At 47.3% G+C, this 25,912-nt stretch overlaps 1 protein-coding gene across 3 annotated transcripts; it reads left to right on the forward strand.

Annotated features, from left to right (window-relative positions):
* Positions 1-2,236: 2,236 nt before the first annotated feature.
* Positions 2,237-24,971, forward strand: NCR1 (natural cytotoxicity triggering receptor 1). 3 transcript variants are annotated; one of them, XM_055370550.1, is made up of 7 exons: positions 2,237-2,671; positions 6,565-6,676; positions 15,188-15,472; positions 17,936-18,214; positions 18,700-18,747; positions 20,856-20,906; positions 21,356-24,971. In XM_055370550.1, the coding sequence occupies exons 3-7, from the start codon at positions 15,229-15,231 to the stop codon at positions 21,535-21,537; spliced, it is 804 nt and encodes a 267-aa protein (XP_055226525.1). In that variant the 5' UTR covers positions 2,237-2,671; positions 6,565-6,676; positions 15,188-15,228; the 3' UTR covers positions 21,538-24,971. The 3 variants fall into 3 exon arrangements, with proteins under 3 accessions (XP_055226525.1, XP_004061487.1, XP_018870374.1); XM_004061439.5 differs by lacking the exons at positions 2,237-2,671; positions 6,565-6,676 and adding exons at positions 14,715-14,886; positions 14,964-14,999; XM_019014829.4 differs by lacking the exons at positions 2,237-2,671; positions 6,565-6,676 and adding exons at positions 14,715-14,886; positions 14,964-14,999 and having other exon boundaries at positions 20,859-20,906.
* Positions 24,972-25,912: the final 941 nt, after the last annotated feature.

Here is a 25,912-nt window from a genome sequence, read left to right on the forward strand (position 1 = left end):
GAGGCAGGAGGATGGTGTGAACCTGGGAGGCGGGGCTTGCAATGAGCTGAGATCACGCCACTACACTCCAGCCTGGGCCACAGAGCGAGACTCTGTCTCAAAAGTAAACAAATAAATAAATAAATAAAGGGAAAGTGCCACAATTTTGGATGAAGGGGATTGAGGGACTTTACATCAGGTCCAGGACTTGGATTACAGAGACACAATGGGGCTGGATTCCCAGGGATGGATAAGATTAAACTCATATAAGTCGTTTTGCTGATGGAAGGACCTTGTCTGGAAAAAGTGTTTTCAGAATAATAAAGTTCCTGAGCTCTTCAGAAAAATATTTTATTGTCCTGTAACCACAGTAACAAGTAGCCACCAAAACTGATTTTTAACCCATCATCAATGACAACTCATCTCTGTGAAAATGCTCTTTTTTTTTTTCTTTTTTTTTTTTTTTTTTTTTTTTTTTTGTTGAGACGGGGTCTTGCTCTGTCACCCAGGCTGGGGAGCAGTGACGTGATCTCGGCTCCCTGCAACCTCTCTTTCCCGGGTTCAGCAATTCTCCTGCCTCAGCCTCCCCAGTAGCTGGGATTATAGGCACCTGCCACCACACGCAGATAACTTTTGTATTTTTAGTACAGACGGGTTTCGCCATGTTGGCCAAGCTGGTCACGAACTTCTGACCTCAGGGTGATCTGCCTGCTTCAGCCTCTCAAAGTGCTGGGATTACAGGAGTAAGCCACAAAGCCCGGCCACTCCATACGTTTTATATTGTTATGTTACCATCAATCAGGCAGCTCCTTGCTTCTGAAAGTCATCCAATCAGACTCATTTCAGTAAACACCCAAGCATGAGTGACAACCAAAGTAATATCTTCCCAATGACCACACTTTTCCAGATGACGTCAAGCCACAGAAGGCCCTGAAAATCCAACAATCTCTGAAGTAGACATTTCCCAGGCTGAACGCAGTGGCTCACACCTGAAATCCCAGCACTTTGGGAGGCTAAGGCAGGCAGATCATGAGGCCAGGAGTTCGAGACCAGCCTGGCCAACATGGTGACACCCCATGTCTACTAAAAATACAAAAATTAGCTGGGTATGGTGGCACGCACCTGCATTACCAGCTACTGAGGAGGCTGAGGCAGGAGAATGGCTTGAACCCAGGAGGCGGAGGTTGCAGTGAGCCAAGATCGTACCACTGCACTCCAGCCTGGGTGACAGAGCAAGACTCCATCTCAACAACAACAACAAAAATGGTTGAAATGAAACTTCTATGCATTGAACAATTCCTCTTTTAGGCATAGAGTTTCAGTTTTACAAGATGAAAATATTCTGGAGATCTGTTTCACAACACTGAATACATTTAACACTGCTATACTGTACACTTACAATGGCTAAGATGGTAAATTGTATGTTATGTTTTTACTACAACCTTTTTTTTTTTTTTTTTTTTTGAGACAGAGTCTCACTCTTGTTGCCCAGGCTGGAGTGCAATGGCGTGGTCTCGGCTCACCGCAACCTCCGCCTCCTGGGCTCAAGCCATTCTCCTGTCTCAGCCTCCAGAGCAGCTGGGATTACAGGCATGCGCCACCACGCCCGGCTAATTTTATATTTTTAGAAGAGACGGGGTTTCTCCATGTTGGTCAGGCTGGTCTCGAACTCTGGACCTCAGGTGATCCACCCGCCTTGGCCTCCCAAAGTGCTGGGATCACAGGCGTGAGCCACCACGCCTGGCCTACAATTTTTTTTTAACTTTTTTTTTCTGAGATGGAGTCTCGCTCTTGTCACCCAAGTTGGAGTGCAGTAGTGTGATCTCGGCTCACTGCAACCTCTGCCTCCCTGGTTCAAGGGATTCTCCTGCCTCAACCTCCCAAGTGTGGGAGATCAGTCAGAGTAGCAGAAGAAATTATAGGAATAGGAAGCAGCAAACCTTCTTGGAAGGTCAGGGAGGTTGGCATAGCTTCAGATAGTTTGGCTGAAAGCAGCCAGATTCTCTTTTCAGGAGCCAAACAGCTTAGGGCGCAGATACAAAGGAATGCGGAGTATTTTATCTAAATAGCTTGCTTAGTCATATGGTCCTAAAATCAACCTTTGATCATTCTCGGGCAAGATGGCCCTCTCCAGGGAGGTGGGGGGGGCGGTGACCAGGTTAATTACCCACAGGTGTGTTGACTCAAAGCCTTTGTTAATTAAATCTGTGCTAAATAAATGCAAGCGTTGCCAGCTTAGAGGGGCTGCAGACTCTCTTTGGTTCCTAGTGCCGGCAGCCCCCTGGCCTGCTCTTTCACTGAATATTGGTGTCTGGGGACGTGTCTCATCTGTCGTACAGCTGGGATCTGCAGAACAGATCCCCCCCGCACCCAAGAAGCTGGGATTACAGGCACCCGCCGCCACGCCCAGCTAATTTTTGTATTTTTAGTAGAGACAGGGTTTCACCATGTTGGTCAGGCTGGTCTCGAACTCCTGGCCTCAGGTGATCTGCCCGCCTCAGCCTCCCAAAAGTGCTTGGATTACAGGCATGAGCCACTGCGCCTGGCCTTAGAAAGCTTTTTTTTTCTTTTTTTTTTTGAGACAGAGTTTCACTTTGTCGCTACGCTGGTGTGATCTGGGCTCACTGCAATCTCCGCCTCCCAGGTTCAAGTGATTCCCCTGCCTCAGCCTCCCGAGTAGCTGGAACTACAGGTGCGCACTGCCACGCCCAGCTAATTTCTTGTATTTTAGTAGAGACGGGGTTTCACCATGTTGGCTAGGCTGGTCTGTTTCATGCACGTCCATGTGAAGAGACCACCAAACAGGCTCTGTGTGAGCAACAAGGCTGTTTATTTCACCTGGGTGCAGGCGGGCTGAGTCCGAAAAGAGAATCAGCGAAGGGAGATGGGGTGGGGCCATTTTATAATATTTGGGTAGGTAAAGGAAAATTACAGTCAAAGAGGGGGTTGTTCTTTGGTGGGCAGGAGTGGGGGTCACAAGGTGCTCAGTAGGGGAGCTTTTGAGCCAGGATGAACCAGGAGAAGGAATTTCACAAGACAATGCCATCAGTTAAGGCAAGAACAGGCCATTTTCACTTCTTTTGTGGTGGAATGTCATCAGTTAAGGCAGGAACCGGCCAGCTGGATGTGTACGTGCAGGTCACAGGGGATATGATGGCTTAGCTTGGGCTCAGATGCCTGACATTCCTGTCTTGTTATATTAATAAGAAAAATAAAACGAAATAGTGGTAAAGTGTTGGGATGGCAAAAACTTTGGGGGATGGTATGGAGAGATAACGGGTGATGTTTCTCAGGGCTGCTTTGAGCGGGATTAGGGGCGGCGTGGGAACCTACAGTGGGAGAGATTAAGCTGAAGGAAGATTTTGTGGTAAGGGGTGATATTGTGGGGCTGTTAGAAGAAACATTTGTCATCTAGAATTATTGGTGATGGCCTGGATGCAGTTTTGTACGAATCGAAAAACTAAATGGAATAAGAGAAGGAGAAAAACAGGTATAAAAGGTCTATGAATTGGGAGGACCTAGGACATCTAACTAGAGAGTGCCTAAGGAGGTTCAGCATAGCCTTGCCCACAAAGATTATTTATTTACTTTAAGAGTTAAGAGTGGCGGTTTGGGGATAGTACCGGGAGATATCAGCTGTGATGGCTTGGAGAAACAGTGTAAACCGGCAGTGTAAACAAGAGCAGGGCATGTGTGAGTAGTTGAGAACGGTGAATAGGAGTATGACTAGACAGAAGATAATAGGGATGACAAGTTTTTTGGGGCACATTCCAAGTTGGTCTGGTGTCTGGAGTGAGACTGGGGAATAATAACAAGGAGCGTCTATACAGGAGCTCAAATGTGCTGTACCTTGTAGCATTCCGAGGACAGGCCTGAATTCTGAGAAAAGAAAGTGGTAAAAGTATTGTCCAGTCTTTTTTAAGTTGGTGGCTGAGCTTGGTGAGGTGCGTTTTTAAAAGACCATTAGTCTGTTCTACCTTTCCTGAAGACTGAGGACTGTAAGGGATACAAAGGTTTCACTGAATACCAAGAGCCTGAAAAAATGCTTGGCTGATTTGACTAATAAAGGCTGGTCTGCTATCGGACTGTATAGAGGTGGGAAGGCCAAACCGAGGAATTATGTCTGACAGAAGGGAAGAAGTGACCTCGGTGGCCTTCTCAGACCCTGTGGGAAAGGCCTCTACCCATCCAGTGAAAGTGTCTACCCAGACCAAGAGGTATTTTAGTTTTCTGACTCGGGGCATGTGAGTAAAGTCAATTTGCCAGTCCTAGGCGGGGGCAAATCCCCGAGCCTGATGTGTAGGGAGGGGAGGGGGCCTGAGCAATCCCTGAGAGGTAGTAGAATAGCAGATGGAACACTGAGAAGTGGTTTCCTTGAGGATAGATTTCCAGGATGGAAAGGAAATGAGAGGTTCTGAGAGATGGGCTAGCGGCTTATAACCTACATGGAAGAGGCTATGAAATGACGACAGAATAGAATGGGCCTGTGAGGCTGGAAGGAGATATTTTCCTTGGTCTAAGAGCTATTTGCCTTGTGTGGGAAGAGATTGATAGGTGGACGTTTCAGTGGGGGAGTAGGTGGGAGTGACTGATGAGAAGGAGAAAAACTGGCCGTGAGGGACAGAAGTTGGAAAGCTAGCTGCTTGTCTAGCCACCTTATCAGCATAAGCATAGATGTGAGAGACAGAAGTTGGAAAGCTAGCTGCTTGTCTAGCCACCTTGTCAGCATAGGCATTGTCTAGAGCAATGGGATCTGACGCCTTTTGATGGCCTTTGCAGTGAATGACTCCAGCTTCCTTTGGGAGTAAAGCAGCCTTGAGCAGAGTTTTTATTAAGGAGGCATTAATGATGGAGGACCCCTGTGTAGTGAGGAAACCTCTTTCAGCCCATATAACCGCATGGTGGTGCAGAATATGAAAGGCATATTTAGAATCAGTATAAATATTGACACGTAGTCCTTTTGCAACAGTGAGGACTTGAGTTAAGGCAACTAATTCGGCTTGCTGAGAGGTAGTGGAGGGGGCAGAGCGGTAGCCTCAATGATAGATGTGGAAGATACTATAGCATAGCCTGCCTTTGCTGGTGACTGGCGATTAGGCCTGGTGGAACTGCCGTCAATAAACTAAATGTGATTAGGGTGAGGAACAGGAAAGAAGGAAATGTGGGGAAATCGGGTGAATGTCAGATGGATCAGAGAGATACAGTCATGGGGGTCAGGTGTGGTATCCGGAATAATGTGGGAGGCCGGATTGAAGTCTGGGCCAGTAACAATGGTAATTGTGAGAGACTCAACAAAGAGTGAGTATAGATGAAGGAGCCGGGAAGCAGAAAGTATATGTGTCAGGTGTGAAGAAGAAAATAGATTTTTGGAAGTTATGAGAACTGTAGAGAGTAAGTTGAGCATAGTTTGTGATTTTGAGGGCCTCTAAAAGTATTAAAGCAGCGGCAGCCGCTGCTCACAGACATGAGGGCTAGGCTAAAACAGTAAGGTCAAGTTGTTCGGACAGAAAGGCTACAGGGTGCGGTCCTGGCTCTTGTGTAAGAATTCTGACCGCACTAACCATGCCTAGGAAGGAAAGGAGTTATTGTTTTGTAGAAGGTGCTGGGGTTTGAGAGATCAGTCAGACACAGTCGGCATGGAGAGCACGTGTGTTTTTATGAGAATTATGCCGAGATAGGTAACAGAGGAGGAAGAAATTTGGGCTTGACTGAAGTAATGGGGGCTGTCTGTGAAGCTTTGCGGCAGTACAGCCCAGGTAATTTGCTGAGCTTGATGGGTGTCAGGGTCAGTCCAAGTGAAGGTGAAGAGAGGCTGGGATTAAGGGTGCAAAGGAATAGTAAAGAAAGCATGTTTGAGATCTAGAACAGAATAATGGGTTGTAGAGGCAGGTATTGCGGATAGGAGAGTATATGGGTTTGGCACCACAGGGGTGGATAGGCAAAACAATTTGGTTGATAAGGTGCAGATCCTGAACTAACTTGTAAGGCTTGTCTGGTTTTAGGACAGGTAAAATGGGGGAATTGTAAAGGGAGTTTATAGGCTTTAAAAGGCCATGCTGTAGCAGGCTTTAATCCTTTTAAAGCATGCTGTGGGATGGGATATTGGCATTGAGCGGGGTAAGGGTGATTAGGTTTTAATGAGATGGTAAGGGGTGCATGATCGGTCACCAAGGAGGGAGTAGAGGTATCCTATACTTGTGGGTTAAGGTGGGGGGATGCAAGAGGAGGACCCAAAGGAGGCTTTGGATTGGGAAGAAGGGTGGCAATGAGATGTGGCTGTAGTCCAGGAACAGTCAGGGAAGCAGATAATTTAATTAAAGTGTCTCAGCCTAATAAGGGAACTGGGCAGGTGGGGATAACTAAAAAGGAGTGCTTAAAAGTATTGTCTAAGTTGGCACCAGAGTTGGGGAGTTTTAAGAGCTTTAGACGCCTGACCGTCAATACCCACAACAGTTATGGAGGCAAGGGAAACAGGCCCTTGAAAAGAAGGTAATGTGGAGTGGGTAGCCTCCACATTGATTAAGAAGGGGACAGTCTTACCCTCCACTGTGAGAGTTACCTAGAGCGTCTGTGATGGTCCTGCAGGCTTCCGAGGCGATCGGGCAGTGTCAGTCTTCAGCTGCTAAGCGGAGAAGATCTGGGAAGGAGTCAGAGAGCCTTGGGCCAGAGTTCTAGCTGCTCTGGGAGTGGCTGCCAGGTGAGTTGAACAGTCCGATTTTCAGTGGGGTCCTGCACAGATGGGACGCGGCTTAGGAGGAATCCCAGGCTGTGGACATTCCTTGGCCCAGTGGCCAGATTTCCAGTACTTGTAGCAAGCTCCTGGGGGAAGAGGTTCTGGAGGAACCCCTGGCAGCTTCGATTCAGGCATTGGGAGTTCTCGTGTGCTGGAGATGTGGCTGGGGTTTGTCTCATCTGGAGACTGGAGTGGAGGCAAAGAATTGCAACTCAGAAATATGTTGCTACTTGGCTGCCTCTACTCTATTATTGTACACCTTGAAGGCGAGGTTAATTAAGTCCTGTTGCGGGGTTTGAGGGACAGAATTTAATTTTTGGAGCTTTATTTAATGTTGGGAGCAGATTTGGTAATAAAATGTATATTGAGAATAAGATAGCCTTTTGACTTAGGGTCTAGGGCTGTAAAGCATCTCAGGGTTGCTGCCAAACAAGCCATGAACTGGGCTGTGTTTTTAAATTTGATGAAAAAGAGCCTAAACACTATCTGATTTGGGAGAGGTCAGATAAAGAAAAAGGAGCATTAACTTTGACTATGCCTTTAGCTCTAGCCACCTTTTTAAGAGGAAATTGCTGGGCAGTTGGGGGAGGGCTAGTCATGGAACGAAACTAAGCTGGATCGGGTGTGAGGAGGGAGGTGATAAAAGGATTATAGGGTGGAGGAGCGGAGGCTGAGGAAGAATTGGGACCCAGCTCCGCCTGGCGAGGAGGGGAGATGTCAGATGGGTCTGTAGAAAATGAAGATTAGAAAGACTCAGTGATGCTTGGGGTTGGGACTGACGGGACAGGCGGGAGGGAAAGAAGGAAGATTTGGGACGAGTTGCACTGGGCACAGAGACTAGGGAGGCACCGATGTGTAAAAGAATGCCTGGATGTCAGGCACCTCAGACCGTTTGCCCATTTTACAACAAGAAACATTTATATCTTGTAGGATGGAAAAATTGAAAGTGCCGTTTTCTGGCTATTTGGAACTACTGTCGAGTTTGTATTGGGGTCAAGCAGCATTGCAGAAGAAAATAAGGCATTTAGGTTTTAGGTCAGGTGTGAGTTGAAGAGGTTTTAGGTTTTTAAGAACACAGGCTAAGGGAGAAGAAGGAGGAATGGAGGGTGGAAGGTTGCCCATAGTGAAGGAGGCAAGCACAGAGAAAAGAGAGAGTAGAGACACGGAGGGAAGGGGTTCAGGGGTTCTTACCCTCCAGAAAAGTGGGAAAGGGGTCAGGGCACAGAAGTAAGGGATTGGGGTGCAGAGATAAGAGGTCGGGGTGTGGAAATAAGGGATTGGGGTGCAGAGATAAGAGGTCGGGGCACAGAAATAAGGGATCGGGGGGTTCTTGCCCCCTAGAAAAGCGGTACTTGCCACTAAGGGTGAAGGAGAAGGGGTTGGGGGGTTCTTGCCCCCCCAGAAAAGCAGAGAAGGGGTAGAGACACAGAGTGAAGGAGTTGGGGGTTCTTGCCCTCCCAGAAAAGCAGTACTTGCCACTAAGGGTGAAGGACCAAGACAGGCATCCCCGTGTGGTCAGACACCTCTGAAACATGGGTGAATAATCAGAGAGGTGTCCCCGCGTGATTAAACACCAAGGGAAGACTGCCTTCCCGAGTCCATGACCGGCGCCGGAATTTTGGGTCCACGAATAAAACGCGTCTCCTGTCTCTACCAGAAAAGGAAAGGAACTGAAATTAAGAGAAGGGAGAGATTGAAGAGTGGAAAGGAGAAAGTGGTTGAGGGACAGTGAGAGAGGTTGGAGAAGAGAGTAAGAAGAGGCCGCTTACCCAATTTAAACTTGGTGAGATGTTCCTTGGGCTGGTTGGGTCTGAGGACCTGAGGTCGTAGGTGGATCTTTCTCATGGAGCAAAGAGCAGGAGGACAGGGGATTGACCTCCTAAGGAAGATCCCCTGATCCAAGTCACGGCACCAAATTTCACTCACGTCTGTGTGAAGAGACCACCAAACAGGCTTTGTGTGAGCAACAAGGCTGTTTATTTCACCTGGGTGCAGGCGGGCTGAGTCCAGAAAGAGAGTCAGCAAAGGGAGATAGGGGTGGGGCCGTTTTATAGGATTTGGAAAGGAAAGGATTTGGACTGTAAAGGAAAATTATAGTCAAAAGGGGGTTGTTCTCTGGCGGGCAGGAGTGGGGGTCACAAGGTGCTCAGTAGGGGAGCTTTTGAGCCAGGATGAGCCAGGAGAAGGAATTTCACAAGATAATGTCATCAGTTAAGGCAAGAACAGGCCATTTTCATTTCTTTTGTGGTGGAATGTCATCAGTTAAGGCAGGAACCGGCCATCTGGATGTGTACGTGCAGGTCACAGGGGATGTGATGGCTTAGCTTGGGCTCAGAGGCCTGACAGTCTGGATCACCTGACCTGGTGATCCGCCCACCTCAGCCTCCCAAAGTGCTGGGATTACAGGCATGACCCACTGCACCTGGCCTTAGAAAACTTTTTAAATATTAAAATTTATGTTATGTATATTTTGCCACAATTTTTGAAAAGTACCTTGTGGTGTTTAGAGACAGAAGAGGAGTGGTTGCCTAGGGCGGGGAGAGTGAGGGCATCATGGTGATGGGCAGCTGGTCGCCATGGGGTTCTGAAGGGCAGTGATGACAACATTCTAAAATTAGACTGTGTTGACGGTTGCACCAACTCTGTGAATACCACAAAATTTAAACCATTGAATTATGCAATTTTAATGGGTAATTGTATGGCATATATCTCAATAAAGTTATATTTTTAAATACCAAAAAAAGGCTGGGTGCGGTGGCTCACGCCTGTAATCCCAGCACTTTGGGAGGCCGAGACGGGCGGATCACGAGGTCAGGAGATGGAGACCATCCTGGCTGACATGGTGAAACCCCGTCTCTACTTTGAAAAAAAAAAAAAAAAAAGATTACCCGGACGTGGTCGTGGGCACCTGTAGTCCTAGCTACTCAGGAGGCTGAGGCAGGAGAATGGCATAAACCCGGGAGGCAGAGCTTGCAGTGAGCTGAGATTGCGCCACTGCACTCCAGCATGGGTGACAGAGCGAGACTCCGTCTCAAAAAAAAAAAAAAAAAAAAAAGATTAGTAATATCCTCTGTGTCACTTACCACTGAAGTGATTGAATCACGACTTGAAATTCATCATCTCAAACATGGCTTAGAGTCTGTAGAGGGGACAGTCCCAGGAATGCTGCTGTGGGCTTAAGGCTGAATTAAATAGATCCAGATGGCTCACACCTGTAATCCCAATACCTTGGGAGGCCGAGGCAGGTGGGAGGCTGAGGCAGGCGGATCACTGGAGCTCCTGGAGCGAAGAAAGGATGCTAGTGGAAAAACTGGTGAAATCAGAATAAAGTCTATAGTTTTATTTTTTAAAAGAGGCTGGGCGTGGTGGCTCATGCCTCTAATCCCAGCACTTTGGGAGGCTGAGGCGGGTGGATCAGTTGAGTTCAGGAGTTCAAAACCAGCCTGGCCAACTTGACGAAACCCCATCTCTACTAGAAATACAAAAATTAGCTGGGCGTGGTTGTGGGTGCCTCTAATCCCAGCTACTCAGGAAGCTGAGGCAGGAGAATCGCTTGAACCCAGGAGGCGGAGGTTGCAGTGAGCTGAGATCTCACCATTGCACTCCAGCCTGGGCGACAGAGCAAGACTCCATCTCCAAATAAGAGTGACATGACAACTAAATAAATTGTGTAATCTTGCATTAAATCCTAAACCAAATATATGTCACTGGTAAAACAAGTGGTGAAATTTGAATAAAGTGGATAGATCAGACAATAGTGTCATATCAGTGCTATTTCTTGACCTTGAACATTAATAACAGAATGTCCTTGGTTTTGGGAAATAGAGCCTGAAGTGATTAGAGGTTTAGGGCATCATATGCAAATTAGACACACTTTCTTGGGGGAGAGAGGGAGAGGGAGAGAGGCTGAATGATGAAGCAAATGTGGTAAAATGCTAACTTTGGGGAAATCTGGATGAAGAAATTACAGATTTTTTTTTTTTTTTTATAGACAGGGTAACACTCTGTCACCCAGGCTAGAGTGCAGTGGCACGATCATGGCTCACTGCAGCTTCTACCTCCCTGGGCTCAGATGACCCTCTCACCTCAGCCTCCCAAGTAGCTGGGACTATAGGCGCACAGCACCACACCTGGCTAATTTTTGCATTTTTTTTTCCCCCAGGCTCGTCTCAAGCAATCCACCCACCTCGGCCTCCCAAAGTGCTGGGATTACAGGTGTGAGCCACTGCACCTGGCCAGAAATTCTTTAAACTATTTTTGCAAGTCTGGAATTATGTCAAAATTAAAAGCTCAAAATAATAAAAGACAATATTCTTATATTTCTTTGGTGAAGGTAACTATGTTATGGCTGAGAGGGTGGCTGAGGTGTGAGGATCCAGCCTACATAAGTCTCCTCCATAGAGGGCATCCAAGCGCTCCATAGGGGGAAGGATAAAGAAAACACCCAGAGTTATGACAGTTGTGTAAGGGGAAACGCCAGCACCGAGTACTGAATCTTCAGTAAATAAGAAGGAGGTGGGCTGGGTGTGGTGGCTCAAGCCTGTAATCCCAGCACTTTGGGAGGCTAAGGTGGGCTGATCACTTGAGGTCAAGAGTTCGAGACTAGCCTGGCCAACATGGTGAAACCCTGTCTCTACTAAAAATACAAAAATTAGTCGAGTGTGGTGGCACACGCCTGTAATCCCAGCTACTCGGGAAGCTAGAACAGGAGAATTGCTTGAACCCAGGAGGTGGAGGTTGCAGTGAGCTGAGATTGCACCACTGCACCCCAGCTTGAGGGACAGAGATTCCGTCTTAAAGAGAGAAAAAAAGAGAATTAGCACATTTGTTTGCCTCAAGAATATACAACTAGTCTTGTACAGTAGTCACATGTATCCACCAGGATATATTCCAAGGCCCCAGTGGATGCTGAAAACTACATAGTACCTTACATGTATATATGTATATGTATGTATATACATATATGTATATATGTATACATACATGTATGTATATATGTATGTATACACGCATACATGTATGTATATATGTATGTATACACGCATACATGTATGTATATATGTATGTATACACGCATACATGTATGTATATATGTATGTATACACGCATACATGTATGTATGTATACACGCATACATGTATGTATGTATACACGCATACATGTATGTATGTATACACGCATACATGTATGTATGTATACACGCATACATGTATGTATGTATGTATACACGCATACATGTATGTATGTATGTATACACGCATACATGTATGTATGTGTACACGCATACATGTATGTGTGTGTATACGCATACATGTATGCATGTATGCACGCATACATGTATGTATGCACGCATACATGTATGTATGTATGCACGCATACATGTATGTATGTATGCACGCATACATGTATGTATGTATGCACGCATACATGTATGTGTATATGTATATGCACGCATACATGTATGTGTATACACATATATGTATATGTATGCATATACATGTATGTGTATATATGCACGTATGTGTATGTATACATGTACGGTACTATGCAGTATATATATATGCAGTATATATACATATATGTATATATGTATACATATATGTATAAATGTATATATGTATATATGTGTATATATATGTGTACATATATAAAAGGTATATATGTATATATGTGTGTATATATAAAATGCATGAATTTCTTTTTTCTTACTGTAGATCTTAACAACTTCTGCATAGAATTTTTTTTATTAAGTGGAGAGTTAGTTACTTACTTAAAAGAAATGTTTCTTCGCCGGGTGTGGTGGCTCACACCTGTAATCCCAGCACTTTGGGAGGCCGAGGCAGGAAGATTCACTTGAGGTGAGGAGTTGGAGACCATCCTGGCCAACGTGGTAAAAGCCGGTCTCTACTAAAAGTACAAAAATGAGCTGGGCGTGGTGTTAGGTGTCTGTAGTCCCAGCTACTCAGGTGGCTGAGGCAGGAGAATTGCTTGAACCCACAAGGCAGAGGTTGTAGTGAGCTGAGATCACACCACTGCACCACAGCCTGGGCAACAAAGCAAGACTCTGTCTCAAAAAAAAAAAAAAAGAAAGAAAAAGAAAAGGAAAAGAAATGTTTCTTTTCTTATTAAGTTCTTTAAATGAAAAGCTTTTCTTTTCACTTTTATTTTATTGAAACATTATAACACTATCTTTGAAGAAGATAGTGTTATCATTCCATTCTGATGAAACCAATTAACTTATCCAAGCATATGCATGCTGTGCACAGAGAAGCCAACGTCAAAACCCCTATTTTTATCTTTTTAGATTCAGCAGATACATGTGCAGGTTTTTTATGAGTATATTGCATGATGCTGAGGCTTGAATTAATGATCTAGTCACCAAATAGGTAGATTTTCAAGCCTTGCTCCCCTCCTTACCCAATGTTTAGTGTTCTCACTTATAAGTGAGAACATGTGGTATTTGGTTTTCTTTTTCTTTTTTTTTTTTTTTTTGAGATGGAGTTTCACTCTTGTTGCCCAGGCTGGAGTGCAATGGCACCATCTTGGCTCACTGCAGCCTTCACCTCCCGGTTCAAGCTATTCTCCTGCCTCAGCCTCCCGAGTAGTTGGGACTACAGGCATGCGCCACCACGCCCGGCTAATTTTGTATTTTTAGTAGAGACAGGGTTTCTGCATGTTGGTCAGGCTGGTCTCGAACTCCCGACCTCAGGTGATCCACCTGCCTCAGCCTCCCAAAGTGCTGGGATGACAGACGTGAGCCACCGCGTCTGGCCAGTATTTGGTTTTCTGTTTCTGTGTTAACTCGCTTAGGATAATGGCCTCTAGCTGCATCCATGTTGCTGCAAAGGACATAATATTGTGATTTTTCAAGGCTGTATAGCGTTCTGTGGTGTATACATACCACATTGTCTTTATCCAGTCCACCTCTGATGGGACCTGGGTGGATTCCATGTCTTCACTATTGTGAATCCTGCTGCAATGAACATACAAGTACATGTGTCTTTTTGGTAGAATGATTTATTTTCCTTTGGATATATACCCAGTGATGGGATTGCTGGGCTGAATGGTAACACTGTTTGTAGTTCTCTGAAATATCTCCAAACCAAACTGCTTTCCACAGTGCCTGAACTAATTTACACTCCCACCAACAGAGTATAAGTGTCCCCTTTGCTCCACAATCTCACTAGCATCTGTTAATTTCTGGCTTTTCAGTAATAGCCATTCTGACTGGTGTGAGATGGTATTGTTGCAGGATAATTTAGGAATCAGAGAGACCGAGGGGTTGAGGAGGATTTATTATTATTATTATTATTATTATTATTTAGGTGCACCGGCCCCAGTCAGATTAACATCCAAAAAGACTGAGGCTCGAACAAAGAGTCCGGTTACCTTTTAAGCATTTTGTGGGGTGGGGGGAGATCTGTGCAGGGGGAAGCATATTACAGAAGCGAGAAACAAAGACAGTTATTCAATTGAGACATGCATCACATTATTCCTTACTTTTCAAGAAAAATATGTTTTACGACTTGAGGTTATCCTGTCTAGTGACCTTGCAGCTGCACGGCAAGAGAAACAGGGTCTTCACAATGCCTGGGAAAGGGAGAGATAAGGCTCACTAGCCACAGACAGAAAAACAGGCAGTTCATGTTTAAAGGACTCCACCTCTTTCTCTTCCTCAGGGGGAACTGGGTTTTCTTACATACAACTGAGTTTTTGTTTACACATTCTTTAATTTCTTTTAATTCCTGTTCCAGTATCTCACTGTGAAACTCCCTGTGTTTTTATACAATTCTCAGGGGGTTTCCTCTGGGCATGATTGGGCACAACTTCCCACAGTCAGCTCTGGGTACGACCTCCACATTGCAGAATTGAGAAGTTGACCCAGAAATGCATTTTGGGCTGAGCAGACTATTGTCAGAGGAGCTGGCTAGACCACAGATGTGTCAGAGGGACCATGGCCTTTCTGTAAGCTCATGGTCAGAGGCGGAGGGGAGTTGTGAACGTTCTGATGAAAGCAGTCAATGTGAAAGCACTCTGGTGATGGGCGCTGGTGCTCACCCACCACTTCCTGTGTATCTATCTCCCTGGCCCGCCGGGCTCAGTCCCCACTGCTCAGCACTAGGCCGGTGGAATCTGAGCGATGTCTTCCACACTCCCTGCCCTGCTCTGCGTCGGTGAGTTCTGGCGTGGAAGGGGAATGGGATCAGGGTGTGCCTAGGAGGCAACAGGTCTCATTACTCCTGTCTTCCAGGGCTGTGTCTCAGTCAGAGGATCAGCGCCCAGCAGCGTGAGTCCTTCCTTCAAAGCCCAGGGTCACTCTTCCGGGTTCAGGCCAAGCTCCTTCCACCCAAGCACGGCTGGGGAGAGGGGACAGGGTGCTGGCTTCCCAGGAGAGCTTGGGGCCAGCAGCTGGGTGGAGCCTAAGGTTGGGGGGAGGGGGCTCAGCTGGAACTCCAGCCTCTGATTCCCTTCCAGAGACTCTCCCAAAACCGTTCATCTGGGCCGAGCCCCATTTCATGGTTCCAAAGGAAAAGCAAGCGACCATCTGTTGCCAGGGAAATTATGGGGCTGTTGAATACCAGCTGCATTTTGAAGGAAGTCTTTTTGCCGTGGACAGACCAAAAGCCCCTGAGCGGATTAACAAAGTCAAATTCTACATCCCGGACATGAACTCCCGCATGGCAGGGCAATACAGCTGCATCTATCGGGCTGGGGAGCTCTGGTCAGAGCCCAGCAACTTGCTAGATCTGGTGGTAACAGGTAACTGTCCGGTTCTCTAACTGGAGAGTGATCTCAGTCTGCATCCGGGATGCAGCATCATCTATGAACTCTTCCAAGCCCCACTCAGACACTGCTTGTCTCGGTAGGAGGCTGGAAGGAGGGGTGATCCCCATCACAGTCCTTGCCTACAAGGGGTTGTCTGCAGACCGTGTCTCTACGTCCTAGGAGCAGATGTGTCCTCGGTCAGTTTCTCCAAGACACAGATTCTGAGATAGATATTTGTATGCAGGGGTATGACTGAGGAATGTCCTCAAAAACAATGCTTGTGGGCCAGGCGCAGTGGCTTACACTTTGCTTCCCTCACCCATCACAGGTGGTGGGTTTTTTTTTTTTTTATCTGTTTTGAGACGGAGTTTCGCTCTTGTCACCCAGGCTGGAGTGCAGCGGTGCAATCTCCAGTCACTGCAACCTCCACCTCCTGGGTTCAAGTGATTCTCCAGCCTCAGCTTCCCAAGTAGCTGGGATCACAGGCACCCACCACTACGCCAGATTTTGTATTTTTAGTAGAGATGGGGTTTCACCATGTTGGCCAGGGTGGTCTCGAACTCCTGACCTCAGATGATCCACCCGCCTCACCCTCCCAAAGTGCTGGGATTACAGGTGTGAGCCACTGCACCCAGCCAGGTGGTGGTTTTCTAAAAAAAAAAAAAAAAAAAATTAGCTTTTTTTTTTTTAACAATATGGTTGTTTATTATTATTACCAAGTATTATACATAGTTACATATACATACATAATTGTATGTGCTATACAAGTAGGTTTGTTTATACCAGCAACACCAAAAACACATGAGCAATACTTTGTGCTAGGAAGGCTATGATGTCATCAGGCAATAGGAATTTTTCAGTTTTATTATAATCTTATGGGACCACCATCATATATGTGGTACATTGTTGGCCAAAATGTCATTATGCAGCTCACAACAGTATTTCATGTCCATTCAAATATCTTCTTTTGTGAAATGTCTATTTAACTCTTTTGCCTATTTTTAAATTGGGTTGCTTATATTTTGATTGATTAGGAAAAGTTATTTCTATATTCTGTGTCATCTACTTGTGTTGAAATATATATATATTTTGTCTGTGCCTTTTCGTTTGCTCAGGGTCTTTGGACCTTGTTTGGAGGTTCTGGCAGGGGAACACAGCTACTCATTTATTCTTTTTTTAAAATTTTTTTAGTATTTATTGATCATTCTTGGGTGTTTCTTGGAGAGGGGGATTTGGCAGGGTCATAGGACAATAGTGGAGGGAAGGTCAGCAGATAAACATGTGAACAAGGGTCTCTGGTTTTCCTAGGCAGAGGACCCTGTGGCCTTCTGCAGTGTTTGTGTCCCTGGGTACTTGAGATGAGGGAGTGGTGATGACTCTTAACGAGCATGCTGCCTTCAAGCATTTGTTTAACAAAGCACACCCTACACAGCCCTTAATCCATTTAACCCTGAGTGGACACAGCACATGTTTCAGAGAGCACGGGGTTGGGGGTAAGGTCATAGATTAACAGCATCCCAAGGCAGAAGAATTTGTCTTAGTACAGAACAAAATGGAGTCTCCTATGTCTACTTCTTTCTACACAGACACAGTAACAATCTGATCTCTCTTTCTTTTCCCCACAGTTCCCCCTTTTCTATTCGACAAAACCGCCATCATCATCATGGCCCGTTCTCAATGAGCTGTTGGGTATACCTCCCAGACGGGGTGGCGGCCAGGCAGAGGGGCTCCTCACTTCCCAGACGGGGCGGCCGGGCAGAGGCGCCCCCCCACCTCCCAGATGGGGTGGTGGCCGGGCGGGGTCTGCCCCCCACCTCCTGGACGGGGCGGCTGGCCGGGGCTTTTTTTTTTTTTTTTTTGAGACAGTCTCGCTGCAGTGCAGTGGTGCAATCTCAGCTCACTGCAACCTCTGCCTCAGCCTCAATTCTCTGCCTCAATTCTCCTGCCTCAGCCTCCCAAGTAGTTGGGATTACAGGCATGTGCCACCACACCCGGCTAATTTTTGCATTTTTAGTAGAGATGGGGTTTCACCATGTTGACCAGGCTGGTCTCAAACTCCTGACCCAGGAGGTCGAGGCTTCAGTAAGCCAAGATAGTGCCACGGCGCTCCAGCCTGGGGAACAGAGCAAGACCCTGTATCATTTTTAAAAATGGTTTTAGATGGTAAATCTTCTATTGTGTGTATTTGATCAAAATAATAATTAAAAAAAAAAAAAAGAAAGCTGGCTGCCAGGCATGGTGGCAGGCCCCTGTAGTCCCAGCTACTTGGGAGGGTGAGGCAGGAGAAACGCTTGAACCCGGGAGGCGGAGGTTGCAGTGAGCCAAGATCGTGTCACTGCACTCCAGCCTGGGCGACAGAGAGAGACTCCATCTCTAAAAAAAGAAAAGAAAGAAAAAAAAAATAGCTGGCTGCTCATCACTGAGTTTCTGGTGTGGTGGCCCCACCTTCTCTCATAGAAATGTATGACACACCCACCCTCTCGGTTCATCCTGGACCCGAAGTGATCTCAGGAGAGAAGGTGACCTTCTACTGCCGTCTAGACACTGCAACAAGCATGTTCTTACTGCTCAAGGAGGGAAGATCCAGCCACGTACAGCGCGGATACGGGAAGGTCCAGGCGGAGTTCCCCCTGGGCCCTGTGACCACAGCCCACAGAGGGACATACCGATGTTTTGGCTCCTATAACAACCATGCCTGGTCTTTCCCCAGTGAGCCAGTGAAGCTCCTGGTCACAGGTGAGGAAATGCTCAATTCCCCACATCCTTCGCTGCCATGTTCTACCTGGAGCCCTGAGGGATCCCCAGAGAGTGATGGTGAGGGTGTCCAAGGGACGTCCACTTCCTGGGTGCCTGGTTGGTCATGTGAGGAAGAACACCAGAAGCAGGAAGGAGGAGGGAGCAGAGAAAGGAATGGTAAGGCGGGTGGATCACAAGGTCAGGAGTTCGAGACCAGCCTGGCCAAGACGGTGAAACCCCGTCTCTACTAAAAATACAAAAATTAGCCAGACGCAGTGGCGGACACCTGTAGTCCCAGCTACTCAGGAGGCTGAGGCAGGAGAATCGCTTGAACCCGGGAGGCGGGGGTTGCAGTGAACTGAGATCATACCACCGCACTGCAACCTGGGCGACAGAGCAAGACTCCATCTCAAAAAAAAAAAAAGAATGGCAAGACCGGAGGAAACCCAAAACCCTTACTTTTTTTTCTTTATCTCCTTTTCCAGGCGACATAGAGAACACCAGCCTTGCACCTGAAGACCCAACCTTTCCTGGTGAGTAACTGGTCCTTCTAAGCTCAGAGGAGCGATCAGAGCCTCCCAGTGACACTAAAAACGTGGCATTCATTCAAAATATTAATCGAGGCCAGGCATGGTGGCTCACGCCTGTAATCCCAGCACTTTGGGAGGCCGAGATGGTGCATCACTTGAGGTCAGGAGTTTGAGACCAGCCTGGCCAACAAGGCGAAACCCTGTCTCTACTAAAAATACAAAACTTAGGCTGGGCATCATGGCTCACACCTGTAATCCCAACACTTCGGGAGGCCAAGGTGGTTGGATCACAAGGTCAGGAATTTGAGACCAGCCTGACCAACATGGTGAAACCCCATCTCTACTAAAAATACAAAAATTAGCCGGGCCTGGTGGTGCTCGCCTGTAATCCCAGCTACTCAGGAGGCTGAGGCAGGAGAACTGTTGAACCTGGGATGCAGAGGTTGCAGTGAGCTGAGATCACGCCACTGCATTCCACTCCACTGCACGACACAGCAAGACTCCATCTCACAGAAAAACAAAAACAAAACTATTATATATATATATTCATCAAGTGCATAGTATACACAGTGAACTACACTGTAACAGTCAGCCAGGCAAATATCTTGACTGTGCAGCACTTAGATTCTAGCAGGAGGAGACACACCATCGGTCAACGTCAGGATAGCACATAGGAGGGAATGATGCTATGGAAGGAAAAGACAAAGTAGAACAGACTTACAGTGATTGAAATGGCAGCTAGCAATATTAAATAGGTTTGTCCAGATGGACCTCACAGAGAAGAAGGCATCTGAGCAAATGCGTTCAGACTTGAGTTAATCATGTGGCTGTCAGGAGAAAGGAGGCTCTGGAGAGAATGAAATGGCATCTGCCTGTGCCCTGGGGCAGGAAGATAACTGGGGTAATACAATAATAACTATGAGGCCAGGAGGGTTGAAAATGATGTTTGGAAGATGACGGTGGGATGGGGCTGGGGCGCACGGTTAGGATGCTGAAAAAAAACAGTGAGGCCGGGCGCGGTGGCTCACGCCTGTAATCCCAGCACTTTGGGAAGCCGAGGCGGGTGGATCATGAGGTCAGGAGATCTAGACCATCCTGGCTAACACGGTGAAACCCTGTCTCTACTAAAAAAAAATACAAAAATTATCCGGGCGTGGTGGTGGGTGCCTGTAGTCCCAGCTACTCAAGAGGCTGAGGCAGGAGAATGGCGTGAACCCAGGAGACGGAGCTTGCAGTGAGCCGAGATCGCACCACTGCACTCCAGCCTGGGCAACAGAGCGAGACTCTGTCTCAAAAAAAAAAAAAGAAAAAGAAAAAAAAATAGTGAGACTTTGAATTTCACTATGTGTGAGGAGAAAGAGGTAATGATGACTTAATGAGGAAAATGAGGCTTAAATAGAAGACGGGCTGGGCCGGGTGGCTCCCGCATGTAATCCCAGCACTTTGGAAGGCAGGGGCGGCTGGATCACTTGAGGTCAGGAGTTCAAGACCAGCCTGGCCAACACAGTGAAACCCCATCTCTACTAAAAATACAAACATTAGTTGGGTGTGGTGGCGCACGCCAGTAATTACAGCTACTCGGGGCTGAAGCAAGAGGATTGCTTGAACTCGGGAGGCGGAGGTTGCAGTGAGCTGAGATCACACCACTGTACTCCAGCCTCGGAGGCCTGTAATCCCAGCCCTTTGGGAGGCCGAAGCAGGCAGGTTATCTGAGGTTGGGAGTTCAAGACCAGCCTGGCCAACATGGCAAAACCCCGTCTCTACTAAAAATATGAAAAAAATTACCTGGGTATGTGGTGTGTGCCTGTAGTCCCAGCTCCTCCAGAGGATGGAACACAGCGAGACTCTATCTCAAAAAAAAAAAAAAAACAAAAATAGAAGACATGACTGGTGCAAAGACACATGCTCACGAGTGCTAGACTGGAATTCCTCGTCAGGTTTGTCCATCTGTGGACCCTTCCACTTTACCTGCTGGATGAAGCTCCTGGGACCTGCAGGGTGGGGTGGGACCTTGCAAAGCTGCAGAACGTCATGGGGTAGACCCAAGGGAAGGAGTGCTGGGGCGGAGGAGGTCAAAACCATCCTCTTTTCTTTGCTTCCCTTATTATCAGCAGACCCTTGGGACACCTACCTTTTAACCACAGAGACGGGACTCCAGAAAGGTAAGTAGACAGCTGGGGCCATAGGCTCTGAAGGAAGGGGCTGGGCATAGAGTAGACCTAGGAAGGAAATCTAAATGGGAACAAGAGGGTGTCCTTGGCCAGGCGCAGTAGCTCACACCTGTAATCTCAGCCCTTTGGGAGGCCGAGGCGGGCAGATCATCTGAGGTCGGGAGTTCGAGACCAGTCTGGCCAACATGGCGAAATCCCATCTCTACTAAAAATACAAAAAAATTAGCCAGGCATGGTGGCTTGTGCCTGTAGTCCCAGCTACTTGGGAGGCTGAGGCAGGAGAATAGCTTGAACCCAGGAAGTGGAGGTTGCAATGAGCTGAGAACGTGCCATTGCACTCCAGCCTGGGCGACAAGACTGAGGCTCTGTCTCAAAAAAAAAAAAAAAAAGAGGGTGTCCTTACATCCCTGTCAGCAATCACCCTGTTCTCCTGCCTACAGACCATGCCCTCTGGGATCACACTGCCCAGAATCTCCTTCGGATGGGCCTGGCCTTTCTAGTCCTGGTGGCTCTAGTGTGGTTCCTGGTTGAAGACTGGCTCAGCAGGAAGAGGACTAGAGAGCGAGCCAGCAGAGCTTCCACTTGGGAAGGCAGGAGAAGGCTGAACACAAAGACTCTTTGAAGAATGACCATGAGACACAGTGGCCATGGGTGGATCTGAAAGCTGGTGTTGAGCCTGGGCGGCGTGAGCTCTGTGTTGGACCCACGGAGGAGGGACTCACTGCAGGGAACAAGGGACACTGTCATTCCATTTGTCAGAGCATCCCGGACGATGCAGAGGGTGGGAGAACTACATGTTAAATTTCTTTTTTTTTTTTTTGAGACAGAGTTTTCTCTTGTTGCCCAGGCTGGAGTGCAATGGCACGATCTAGGCTCACTGCAACCTCTACCTCTCCATCCCTCGGGTTCAAGTGATTCTCCTGCCTCAGCCTCCTGAGTAGCTGGGATTATAGGCATGCGCCACCACCCCAGCTAATTTTGTATTTTTAGTGGAGATGGCGTTTCTCCCTGTTGGCTGGTCTCGAACTCCTGACCTCAAGTGATCTCCCCGCCTTGGCCTCCCAAAGGGCTGGGATTACAGGCATAAGCCGCCAAGCCCGGCCACTGAATTTCTTCTGTAGACAAATCCTATGGTCTCTTCTAGGCTCTAACTACTTTTGTGCCACTTACTGCAAACCATACTTTTAACCACTCTGGTCTTTTCTGAAAAGATCTCTCCTTCTTTAACAGGAGGGCCATGGAAATATTTTTTTCCTACTTTGGTCTTTTTTTCTTTCCTTTTTCTGCAGGAAGCCATTCAAAATAGTTAATAACCAATATAGAATAGGTCTGTATCAAATGGTTCTGGAGGCATTGTGGCAACAACCAGTTGTAGAGAAGCAGCTTTATAAGTGAATCCTGCCAGGCACGGTGGCTCACACCTGTAATCCCAACACTTTGGGAGGCTGAGGCGGGCAGATCACCTGAGGTCAGGAGTTCGAGACCAGCCTGGCCAACACGATGAAACCCCATCTCTACTAAAAATACAAAAATTCGGCCAGGCACAGTGGCTCATGCCTGTAATCCCAGCACTTTGGGAGGCCAAGGTGGGAGGATCACCTGAGGTCAGGAGTTCGAGAGCAGCCTGGTCAACATGGTGAAACCACATCTCTACTAAAAATACAAAAATTAGCCAGGTATGGTGGCGTGTGCTTGTAATCCCAGCTACTCAGGAGGCTGAGGCAGGAGAATAGCTTGAACCCGGGAGGCGGAGGCTGCAGGGAGCCAAGATCGCACCACTGCACTCCAGCCTACGTGACAGAGCAAGATTCTGTCTCAAAAAAAAAAAGAAAAGAAAAAAAATAAATAAGTGAGTCCTGGCTGCATCCCAACCATACCCCAATTCCTTCTAACCACAGAATTATTCCATCTTCTCTTCCTTTTTTTTTTTTTTTCTTTTTTTTTTGTTTGTTTTGTTGGGACAGAATTTCACTTTTTTTTTTTTTTAATGTAAGTTTTAGGGTACATGTGCACAACGTGCAGGTTAGTTACATATGTCTACATGTGCCATGTTGGTGTGCTGCACCCACTAACTCATCATTTAACATTAGGTATATCTCCTAATGCTATCCTTCCCCCCGAGTTTCACTTTTGTCACCCAGGCTGGAATGCAGTGGTGCAATCTTGGCTCACTGCCACCTCCACCTCCAGGGTTCAAGTGATTCTCCTGCCTCAGCCTCCTGAATAGCTGGGATTATAGGCATGCACCACCACGCCCGGCTAATCTTTGTATTTTTAGTAGAAACGGGGTTTCACAATGTTGGCCAGACTGGTCTTGAACTCCCGACCTCAGGTGTTCCACCAGCCTCGGCCTCCCAAAGTGCTGGAATTACAGGTGTGAGTCACCGTACCCGGCCACCATCTTTGTTTCTTTATCCACACCTTGCCTTGTTCTTCAGGGCTCTGCAGAGATATCATTTCCTCCAAGAGTTTCCACAACTCCGACTTCACAAAGATAGCACTTTTTTTTTTTTTTTTTTGAGACAGTCTCACTCTGTAGCCCAAGCTGGCGTGCAGTGGCACAATCTCAGCTCACTGCAACCTTCGCCTGTGGGGCTCAAGCGATTCTCCTTCCTCAGCCTCCCAAGTAGCTGGGACTAGAGGCACGCGCCACCACACCCGGTTAATTTTTTTTGCATTTTTAGTAGAGATAGGGTTTCATCATGTTGCCCCGGCTGGTCTCAAACTCCTGAGCTCAGGTGATCCCCCCGCCTTGGCCTCTCAAAGTGCTAGGATTACAGGCGTGAGCCACTGCGCCCAGCCAAGACAACACTTTCCTCATCCCAAAGCACCTGTTAATTCCCTGTAACAGCACTTGAACCCTGATTCGGCATGCATGTCCATTTTCCTGCCTCTATCGTGAACTCGTGTGAATTGATCTATGTCAGATTTAGTGGCTGCATTCACAGCTCCCACAACTATAACGGGGTTCTCGGGAAATATATATCAAATGAGTGAATGTATATACGGGGCTGTGGCACAGCCTACAACTTGGGACTTCTCACTAGGGGTCTTGAAATGCTGTCTGGACACCACCATCGCTTTCCTCCCTGAGAACTTCTACTTATCAACCCATTTGTATACTCATTGCATGGGTCCTCACGCCCTCCCATTATTCTGGTGCCTCACGCCAGTCAAATTTATTCTCTAAATCTGATTTTTCCATTAAATAGCAGCCTGGCCAACACGGTAAAACCCCATCTCTACTAAAAAATACAAAATATTAGCCAGGCGTAGTGGCTTGCACCCGTAATCTCAGCTACTCGGGAGGCTGAGGCAGCAGAATCACTTGAACCCGGGAGGCAGAGGTTGTGGTAAGCCGAGATTGCACCACTGCACTCCAGCCTGGTGACAGAGCGAGACTCCCTCTCAAAATAAATAAACTGCTGACTTGTGTATTTTTTCTTTACCCCAACTCATTCCTTACATGTAGGCACCTGTAATCCCAGCTACTCAGAAGGCTGAGACAGGAGAATCGCTTGAACCTGGGAGGCGGAGCTTGCAGTGAGCCAAGATCGTGCCACTGCACTCCAGCCTGGGCGACAGAGCGAGACTCCATCTCAAAAAAAAAAAAAACCACATAGGCTCAGTCTTTTCAGTATCTGCTTTACTGGTTCAGTAAAAGCCAGGAAACACAACTTTGTGGTAATCTGAATGTTATTGAACTGTATTTTGTTCACTTTATTGTAAATACTGGTGAACAGTGAATAAATGGTTGTATATTCCTAACAAGAAAAAAAAAAAAGACCCAAAGTACAGCGAGCTGATGCCGATCTCATTTCGCAGAGGTCCGCCTGCTCTCCCCCTCCAAGAGTGTAATCCTATGCTTAATAAACTTATGCCGCTTTGCTATATGTGTGTATCACACCCAATTCTTTGTTCGAAACACCAACGGCCTGGAACTTCACAGCTTCAGCTGGTAACAGGGGGAGCAGGGGTAAAGACATTTAAAAGCTGCTTGTGTTAACCATAATCGCCATCCCGTATATCAGACCCCCAGAACTAAGTCATCTTATAACTGAATACTTGTGCTTTTTTTTTTTTTTTTTTTTTTGAGACGAAGTCCTGCTCTGTCACCCAGGCTGGAGTGCAGTGGCGCGATCTTGACTCACTGCAACCTCCGCCTCCCGGGTTCAAGCGATTCTCCTGCCTCAGCCTCCCCAGTAGCTGGGACTACAACTGCGTGCCACCACGCCCGGCTAATTTTTGTATTTTTGGTAGAGACGGGGTTTCTCCATGTTGGTCTCAAACTCCCGATCTCAGGTGATCCACCCGCCTTGGCCTCCCAAAGTGCTGGGATTACAGACGTGAGCCACCACACCCAGCCTTTTGACCAACATCTTCCTCTCCTACCACCCCCAGCCCCTGGTAACCTCCACCTACTCTCAGTTCTAGGAGATCAACTGTTCTATTTTTTTTTTTTTTTTTTTTTTTTTGAGTCTTGCTCTGCACACCCAGGCTGGAGTGCAGTGCTGCAATCTCGGATCACTGCAACCTCCGCTTCCCGGGTTCAAGCGATTCTCCTGCCTCAGCCTCCAGAGTAGCTGGGATTACTGAGCCACCGCGCCCAGCCAGAAGACCCACGCTCCCTAAGACATAACCCACACTGGCGGCCTCTGTTCTGACTTCTCACCTGTGCTCCCCACCCGCTGGAAACTGGCTTCTCTCCCCACACTTCCTCTGAAGCTGTCTGTGTGACCAACACTAATGAGCTTCCTTCCTGGAACATGCAGTGACCCTGCTCAGCCCTTCTCATTATTGCTCCCCCACAGTTGTATTTGACACGTTGACCACTTCCTCCTCGAAGGACTCACTTCTCTGGCTTTCTCGGACACTTCTTGCTACTCGTTTTCTGACGGTTACAGTACCAACAGGTTTACAGGCGCCTCCACCACCAGAGCCAATCCCAGCTACTCGGGAGGCTGAGGCAGGAAAATCGTTCAAACCCGGGAGGCAGA

Source organism: Gorilla gorilla, chromosome 20, assembly GCF_029281585.2.
Source record: "Gorilla gorilla gorilla isolate KB3781 chromosome 20, NHGRI_mGorGor1-v2.1_pri, whole genome shotgun sequence".
Taxonomy (NCBI): Eukaryota; Metazoa; Chordata; class Mammalia; order Primates; family Hominidae; genus Gorilla; species Gorilla gorilla.